Consider the following 9,184-nt stretch of genomic DNA (forward strand, 5'->3'; position numbering starts at 1 on the left):
TTTTTTTTTTTTTTTTGCTTGTGCATTTGGAAAAACGAACAAACAAACAGAGAAAAAAGTGGGGGTTTTTATGCTGGAAAGAAAAAAAAGGACATGTTGAACAGGGTTCTGCAGGCAAAGGGGTGCCCGGCATGCAAAATAGTGTGGTATCTTTGTCTCAATTAATTTTATTTTTTTAAATAAACGTTATCTAAAAAAAAAAGAAAACAACTTTATTTCAAAGCGATTTTCTTCGGTGGAAAAAGACTATAAAGAAGGAAGAAAGAAAGAAAGAAAATTTTACTGTTTACTTTTTTATGTATAAAAACTTAAGGCAAAATTTCCTTTCTGCTCTTAATAAAGAAGAATTCTGAGGGCAACAGTTGGCCTGAGATGTGTGTTGCTCTGTCCTGCTCGGACTTGGGATTTCCAGAGCAGTTTTCCAGTGTTTTCCTGTGGATCATGTTGTCATTTCCAGGATCTTCAGGAGCTTTCCCTGTAAGCTTTGTTTTTGTTTTTGTTTGGTTTTTTTCTCCCTATTTTAATACCACTGTTTTTGTTTTAATACCATTTTAAATGTGGTGAATCTGCACCAGGGACATTTAAGTCAGGTTTAATACAGGGTTTAATTGCTTGTTAATGAAGTTCCCAGGGATTGAGGGGAAGTTCAGCCCCTGAGCTTGGTGTCCAGAGCAGGATCTGCCACAGACATCAAGAAGCTGAATTTTGGGGAGAGAGTTGGTGGGGACTACTGGGAATGTCTGAAATCCCCCCCCCAGAGTATCTCACTGAGGTGGGAAGAAAGCGCAGCCCCCGGAGCCACAGCAGAGCCTGAGGACAAGGGCCTGTCCTGGGCCAGGAACTGAGCTCAGCTCAGGTTCAAAACAACAAAAACCAACCCCAAAAAGCGCCACCCAAAGAGCAACAAAGCAACAAACCAACCCCCGGGCCCCAGGAAGGGCTGACGTGGCTTTCCTGTGGCATCACAGACCCGGAACGGGTCAGGAAGCACCGAGAAAACCCCATCCCTCCAGTGACTGGGGACATTCCAGAGCCCCTGTGCCCAGGGCAGGCTGCCTGGGGTCCTTCCAGGGATGTGGGGCTGGGAGAGCACGGGAATGTGGCTCTGGTTGGGATCTGTGTGAGGAGATGAGCACAGGAATGTGGCTCCGGTTGGGAATGTGTGAGATGATCCCAGGCTGGCCCTGCCCGGGGTGTCCCTCAGCTGAGCCCGGCCCAGGGCCAGGCTCTGCCGGTGGTGTCTGTGCTGGGAGCTGTCCTGGTTCCTCCCTGAGGGGTCACCCCATGTCAGAGGGGCCTGGAGGTCACGGGGAATGAGGAACATGCTCGGGATGAGGAGGAAGCTTCTCTTGGCTTGCCCTCTTCACCCTTGAACTCCAGCCTTTTCTCCCCAGGAGCAGCTTTGGGGTCGTGGCCAGAGCTCTGTGGGGACTGTGCTGGGGTCCCCCCGGGGTCCCTGCCGGGCTGGGCCTGAGGGAGGTTTTGGTTCCTGGCACACTGGGCAGCTCCCAGATATCCCAGTGCAGGGAGCCTCTCAGTGTGAGCCATGTCTGGGATCCCATTTTTGGCTGTAACTGGAATTCTCAGAGCTCATTTATTGAGTTCAAATGTGTTGAGTTTAACTCTGAGCTGGGGCTGGGGCTGACCCAGGTAATTCAGTGTCTTTGCAAGGCCGAGTCTGCAGGGGGAGGGTTTGAGGGCCCCTAACAACCCACAGTTCCTTTCCCAGCACCAGTGGGTGCAAAAAGTCTGCCTGGAAAGTCCCTCCCTGGGGTTTAATGTGGATAATTCCAAGCAGGATCATTCCCGTTGGATCATCAGGCCCAACCTTTGACCAGACAGCCCAAACCCTTGGAAAGGCCTTTGTGCTCTCAGGCCTTTGGGGTGAAGCTGCTCCACATAATTTGTCCCCGATCCTTGATGCTGGAGAAGAACCAAAGTCTTCAAAAGGGTTGTTTGGGACTTAAACTTTCCTCGAGGAAATGCAAGAGGGCACCTTTCCCTGAGCTTCTCACTGCCTGGAAGTTTGGATGCCCCCAGGCAGGAGAAGATTCCCATTTCCCTGCTAGTTTCAGAGTTCTCAAGGAATGGTTGCTGCAGTCCCAGTCCTGCTGTGGCTCTGGGGCTGGTACAGTCCCTGGAATCAATAATGGGATAATAACCTTTCCCCCTGGATGCCACGGCCCAGTCTGTGCCCAGGGGTCGTGCAGGACATGCCGGTGGGGCTGGGAAGGGAGCAGGGATGTGGGAGCTCAGCCTGAGGGGCTTCTCCACTTCCCTTTGTGCCCAGAAGAGGCTCAGGAGGAAGAACTTCAGCAGCAGCACCAGAGCACACCCTCTTGAACAAACAGAGCCTGTTCTGCCCAGTTCTCTGCCCCTAAAACTGGGAAAACCAGCTGGGAACTCGCCCTTGGTGCTGCAGTGGTGCCTCTCGAGCTGCTGGAGGAGCTGCTGGTTGGGATGAGGAATTTAACAGAAAGAGGCAGCTCAGGACACCTCAGGGCCCCTGGCTGTGCCTCCACTTTTGTTCCACCTGATATTTTTCCCTTTTCCTGTCCTGCCTGGAGGGTCCCAGGTGCCCCCAGTGCTACTGGAGAGTCTGGAAAGGAGCTGCAGAGGAGTTTGGTCATTCCCAGAGGGCAGAGGGGAGGTTGGAGGAGGCTCAGGGGAGGTGGGAGCTGAGGGAACGTGGAGCACTCGGCTCTAGAAGGGTGAATCCAGGCAGGAATGTTTGCTGGCACTGGCACAGGGTGACACATGCCATGGCACGAACCTTATCTCCCCCTGGGCAGGGACTGAATCCCAAATCAGGGGCTGCTGGAGCTGTTTGGGGGTGTGGATTGGCCACTGGGAGCTGTGTCAACAACCCAGCTGAACAAACCAGCACTTTCCAGTCCAGGGAAACATTTCTTGGCGCTGTTTTGTTGCCTGTTGGAGGCTCAGATCGAGTGGTGGGTGAAGCTGGAGAAGGAAGGAGGATTTAAAAATACCCTGGGAGTTGTGCTGAGCTGCTGCAATCTGAACCTGTCCCTGCTCCCAGAAAACCCCACTACCTTTTCCCAGCAAACCCTGGTCCCACCTGCAGGCAGGTGGTTGGAGAGAGGCGGAGTTCAAAGGGAGAAGGGGGTTTATTCAGTGTCTGCCCTCCCAGCACGGGGATTTCTTCCTTCCCTGCTCCTGGTTCCTGCTGGGGAGGATGTTCCTGGCAATCCTTGGTCTGTGCCCACGCTGGGTGCTAAAGGGGTGTTAAAGCTCCTCCCAAACTGCCAGAATGTAAAAGGAGTTTATAAAAACTGGGGAGAGGGACTTTGTGCCTGAGCAGGGCAGGGGGGATGGAGTTAAACTGCCAGAGGGCAGGGATAGAGGGATACTGGGAAGGAATCCTTCCCTGGGAGGGTGGGGAGGGGCTGGGATGGAATTCCCAGGGAATTCCCAGGGAATGTGGCTGCCCCATCCCTGGAAGTGCCCAAGGCCAGGCTGGATGGTGAGAGGTGTCCCTACCCATGGAAAGGTGGGACTGGATGGGCTTTAAGGTCCCTCCAACCCAACCCATCCTGGGATTTGATGACTCTGAAGCCTCACCACCCCCCTGCTTGCTGTGTTTTCCCCTTGCTGCAGCTGGAGCACCGACTACTTGGGAAAAATACCTATTTTAGTGTAAGGCTCAGGGTTTGTGTGTCTGCTTCAGCAGCTGAACAATAACCCTCTGTCACATTTTTCCTCCAGCAGGAATTAAGGAACACCCCCAGTCCAGTCCCTCGGGTGATTCCTGATTCCTTTATAAAGAACTGCTCCCCAGACAGGTTCCACTTCCCAGTTTCCTCAATGAGATGGTTTTTGGCTTCACAACCCGAAAGTTTGGAGTCTCTCCCAGTGGTGAGGAACAGGCAGGGGAAGGGGGGAGCGAGTGGCCTTTTCCAAAGAGATTTCTCCTGATAGGTGCCCTGGATTTTCCACACCATTTTCTGCTGTCAGTTGAACTTCTAAGGATAAAAATATTTTAAAAAAACCCAAACCAAACCACAGAGAGACCCACTGACCTTGAGTTTCCTGCAGTTACTCCTGTGCCACCCTCTCTACCCGTGGGGGGGAACTTGTGGAGCCACAGAAGACACCAAAAACCCACTTTTTCCCCTATCCAATAATTGCTGTTCCCCCTTCAAACACAGGTGGGGGCTGAACAAAAATCCACACTTTTCTTCCTCTCCTGCTGTTTGCTCCCTCTGTCCAGACAAGTTTCTGTGCTGAAAAGCTCCCAAATAAATGACCTCTGGGGTGTTTGGGTTGAATAGCTCGGCTCTGAAAGCAAAGGTCGGTGCAGTTTTAGTGTTTGTGTCCACTCCCTCCCTGGGGATTTCGAGAGTGCTGCAAAAGTTGGGTTAAACTGGGTTTGGAGCCAGGCCAGAGGAGGCACCAAGGGATCAGAGGGTTGGGAATGTTCCCCTGGAGAAGAGAAGGCTCCAGGGACACCTTGGAGCCCCTTCCAGGGCCTAAAGGGGCTCCAGGAGAGCTGGAGAGGGACTGGGGACAAGGGATGGAGGGACAGGACACGGGGAATGGCTTCCCACTGCCAGAGGGATGGGATAGATGGGATATTGGGAAGGAATTCTTTCCCTGCAGGGTGTGAGGCCCTGGAATGGAATTCCCAGAGGATGCTCCATCCCTGGGAGTGTCCAAGGCCAGGTTGGATAAACCTGGAGCAACCTGGGATAGTGGAAGTTATCCCATGTAGGAACAGGATGAGCTTTAGGGCCCCTTCCAACCCAACCCAACCCATTCCATGATTCCAGGATATTGCTGATGCTTCGGGGTCTGGTGTCACACCCCAGAGAGGAGGAGGAGGCTCTGCCTTCATCCCCTGCTGGGAGGAGCCCCTGGCACTGGTTTCTCTGGGAATGCCCCCGTCATTCCTGCAGCCAGAGCCCCTTTCCCTGCTGCAACATTCACTCCCACTAGGAAAGGAGAACCATTCTTTGGCCCTAAATCTGCTCAGGGAGGAGCTGCAAGGGTTGAAAAGAAGTTGGGATCAAAACCAGAACCGAGAAGGGGTAACAACATGTTTTACTCCAGGATTGAACAAATCCCACCTCCCTCCCCCAAGCTGTTGATCAGCTCTTTCCCCCCGAGCCCCGTGGCCTTCACAGTTTTGCTCCAGCACAAATAAATAACCTGGCAAAGAGTATTTTGCTTTCCTTAGAAAACTAAACTTGGCTCTAAGTGGCAGCAGTGCAAGAGAGGAAACCACTAAACCCACCCACCTGCTCTGCTGGGGCTGAACAACGAGCTGGGTGTGATGGGAAATCAAATCAAACAGTTGTTGATAACAGAAACCTCAGCAATCGCTCAAGGGGATGTTCCTTGTTTGCAAACCCCTGGTTGGGTTTGATGAGAGGTGACTTTCACTTCCTACTCATCCCATTTTTCCCTCTAATGATCCCCCTGCAGCCTTGTCCTGGCTCTGTGTGATGGGACAAGGGCTGAGCCTGTGGAGTCACAGTCAGTGCCTGGAGTGAGCAGAGCCAGGAGGGAGATCCCGGCCTGGCGCTCGCTCCGTGTTTTCCAGTGCAATGGTGCCCTGAGGATGAGGGGGAGCTGGGGCTGGTGCTGCCCAGGAGCCCCAGAACCCCTGGACAGATCCAGTTGAGTCCAGGCTGCTCAGCCCTCGGACAGGGCACACCTCCAGTGTCCCAATCTCAGTCCCAGTCCTGCTTCCGGATCCCAGCTGGGCCTCAGGAGTCTCTTCGGTGCTTCTTCTGCTCCTGGTACTCGGTGATTTTCTGCTGGAAATGGGCTGGGGAGGAGAGGAGGGTCCGTGGTGAGGGGCTGGGGGGTGGGGGGCACAGCCCAAACTCTGGGAACTGTGTGTGTGTGTCCCCTGGGAGCCCAGCTGGGCTGGGCCATGGAAAACTGCAGCTGGAGAGGGCCCGGGGAAAGGGAGAAGGGAAGGAAAGGTTTGGGAAGGGAAGGTTTGGGAAGGGAAGGTTTGGGAAGGTTTGGGAAGGGAAGGTTTGGGAAGGTTTGGGAAGGTTTGGGAAGGGAAGGTTTGGGAAGGTTTGGGAAGGGAAGGTTTGGGAAGGGTTGGGAAGGTTTGGGAAGGGAAGGTTTGGGAAGGGAAGGGAAGGTTTGGGAAGGGAAGGTTTGGGAAGGGAAGGTTTGGGAAGGGAAAGTTTGGGAAGGGTCAGGTCCCAGGCCAGGCTGGATGGGGCTGGGAGCAGCCTGCGCTGGTGGGAGCTGTCCCTGCCCCTGGCAGGGGGTAACAGGATGGACTTTGAGGTCCTTCCAACCCTAACCAGCCTGGTATTCCAGGATTCTGGAGCCCCTTGAGGCCATTGAGAGCAAACAGGAGCTGCTGCTGCTGCCCTTAGCATCTCCAGCCTCAGTGTCCCCTCAATATCCCCCCAGTGTCCCCTGAGTGTCTCCTCATTATCCCCTCAGAACCCCCTCAGTATCCCCTCAGTGTCTCCTCAGTGTCCCCTCACAATCCCTTCAGAATCCCCTCAGTGTCCCCTGAGTATCTTCTCAATATCCTCTCACTGTCCCCTTACAATCCCCTCATTATCTCCTCAGAACCCCCTCAGTGTCCCCTCATTATCCCTTCAGTGTCCCCTCGATGTCCCCTCATTATCTCCTCACAATCCCCTCAGTGTCCCCTCAGAACCCCCTCAGTGTCCCCCGGCCGGGCAGGCACAGCTCTGTCCCCAGCCCTCGTCCCCAGGCCCCGGCAGAACTCCCCGGGCCGGGGACAGGAGGGGAAGGGTCCCGTTACCTTCCGGGGGGATCCTGCTCTTCTCCGCCTCCTCCACGAACAGGGAGAACATGTTTGTCTTCACGAACCTCTTGAGGAAGCGGCGGCAGCTCTTGGAGCCCGGGGCCTTGCAGAAGGAGCGCTCCTGGAAGGTGCCGGCGCCGCCCCGGCCCCACTTGATGTGCGCGGGGTAGTGCCCGACCAGGCGGACGAAGAAGTGCAGGAAGGCCTCGGACACGAGGGCGTTCACCTGCTCGGAGGCTGCAGGGGACAGGAGAGCCGGGTGGGACCTCTGGGCACACCGAGAGGGTTGGGCTGGGGTCTGAGCTGGAAGGGACCCACCGGGATCGTGGGATCCAGCGCTCACCCCGCACGGGACATCCCCGGGTCACCCCTGTGCTGACCCCTGAGGGTCATCTCGAGCTCTGGCAGCCCCGGGGCTGTGCCACTGCCCTGGGAAGCCTGGGCAGTGCCAGACTCCATCTGAAAGGGCTTTTCTGTCCTAAATGATTCTCTACTTCCATGATCAGTTGGGGTTCACCCCCCACCAGCTCCCACAGCAGCACAGGGGGCCCAGCCCTGAATTCCTGCTGGGATCAGGAGCTGCAGGGGACAGGACCTGGGAATTCAAATGAGAACCGGCTCTTTGGGGGGTTGTTTTGGGGCTGTGCTGGGATCGTTCTCCTCCAAGCTGGATGGGGGAGAGCAGCAGGAACACCCAGACAGGGATGACCCCATTTTGCCCCGCGACTCGCAGGGAGCTGAGCCAGGGAGGGGCTCCGTGTCCCCTCCAGCCTGGGGACAGCACTGGGAAAACCATCCCAGGGAGGCACAACCTCAGAAACACAGAATCACAGAATCAGAGAACCATAGAATTCCAGACTCACAGAATCCCAGAATATGCTGAGCTGGAAGGGACCCACAAGGACCATCCAGTCCAACCCTCAGCCCTGCACAGGCCCATCCCCAGAGTCACCCCCTGTGCCCCAGAGGATCATCCAAACCCTCCCTGAGCTCTGGCAGCCTTGGGGCTGTGCCCACTGCCCTGGGGAGCCTGGGCAGTGCCCAACCAGCCTCTGGGGGAAGCCCAACCTTTTCCTGAGATCCAACCTGAGCCTGCCCTGACACAGCTCCAGCCATTCCCTGGCTGCTGTCCCTGGTCCCCCCAGAGCAGAGCTCGGTCCCTGCCCCTCCTCTGCCCCTGCCCAGGCAGCTGGAACTGCACTGAGGTCTCCCCTCAGTCTCCTCTGCTCCAGCTGAACATGCCAAGTGCCCTCAGCCCCTTGAGGCCCTTCCCCCTCCTCGTTGCCTCCTTTGGACACTCTCTAATGGCTCAATAATATATAATTGGATGATATTTTACCCTGCTCTGTGTTTGCACTCCAAGGAATCACTCGCTCCAATCCCCCTGTGCCAGTGACCAAACCCCAGACCCACTCTGCTGAGGGAGCCCTGGCTGTTGTTCCTTTCCAAACCCTTTATATTGGCCAAGATTCATTTTTCCGGCAGAATTCGCTGTTCCTGCTCACAGGTTTCAGCAGACAGAGGAAAAGCCAAGGGATTTCCCTCCTGTGGCTGCATTTGGTTGCAAAGAGGGGCAGGAGCATCCCGGGCCAGGTCTCTTCAGGAGCATCCCTTGGCCGAGGGCCCCGGGGCGGCTCCGGCCTGTGTTTAGTGGGAATAAAGACCCATCCTTACTGAGCACGTTGTTGTTGTAGTTGTGCTTGGTCAGGGCCGTCAGCATCTCGTTCTGCAGCTTCACGGGCAGGATCTGCTCCTCATCCCCCACCTGGAAGGACAGGGAGCCATGGAGCACCCAGCACTGCTGGAATCTGGGTGGCTGGGAGTTGGCACAGCCCATCCAGTGGGGCTTTAGAAGCTCATTAGGTAATTAATTCATTAATTAATTGTCACTGCAAGGTGCTGTGGTGATGCTGGGGCTGGGATGGACCCTCCTGCTCCAGCTCACAACCAGCAGTGCCTGGAGATGTCCCCTCATGGGACATTCCCTGGGGGGACACTGAGGGGGCTCTGCCCCCAAAATCACAGAACCACGGAATCCCAGGAGGGTTTGGGTGGGAAGGGACCCTAAATCCCATCCAGTCCCACCCCTGCCCTGGGCAGGGACACCTCCCACCATCCCAGGTGGCTCCAGCCTGGCCTTGGACACTCCCAGGGGTGGGGCAGCCACGTCTTCTCTGGGAATTCCATCCCAGCCCCTCCCCACCCTCCCAGGGGAGAATTCCCTCCCCATATCCCATCTATCCCTGCCCTCTGGCAGTGAGAAGCCATGTAAAAAGGTGAGAGCCACCAGGTATCCAACACCCAGGGGGAAAAGGCCCTTCCCAGGCCCCCTCCAGCCCTCCCAGGGGGGACCTACCGCCCGGATGATCTTCCCTTGGCACAGATCCACCATCAGGACCTGCAAGAGAGCAGGAG

The 9,184-nt window shown here is 55.8% G+C and overlaps 1 protein-coding gene across 1 annotated transcript in view; it reads right to left on the reverse strand.

The window, feature by feature from the left end:
- Positions 1-5,090: 5,090 nt before the first annotated feature.
- The window catches only part of DENND2D (DENN domain containing 2D), a 14,081-nt gene continuing 9,987 nt past the window's right edge, over positions 5,091-9,184 (reverse strand). Inside the window, exons 9-12 of the mRNA XM_017835498.1 lie at positions 9,126-9,167; positions 8,444-8,534; positions 6,767-7,006; positions 5,091-5,791 (exon numbers count right to left, since the gene is read on the reverse strand). Coding sequence (XP_017690987.1) covers positions 5,730-5,791; positions 6,767-7,006; positions 8,444-8,534; positions 9,126-9,167 — 435 coding nt within the window. The 3' untranslated portion in view covers positions 5,091-5,729. The remainder of the gene's footprint in view (positions 5,792-6,766; positions 7,007-8,443; positions 8,535-9,125; positions 9,168-9,184) is intronic.

This window comes from Lepidothrix coronata, unplaced genomic scaffold (assembly GCF_001604755.1).
Source record: "Lepidothrix coronata isolate B3197 unplaced genomic scaffold, Lepidothrix_coronata-1.0 Scaffold259, whole genome shotgun sequence".
NCBI classification, from domain to species: Eukaryota; Metazoa; Chordata; class Aves; order Passeriformes; family Pipridae; genus Lepidothrix; species Lepidothrix coronata.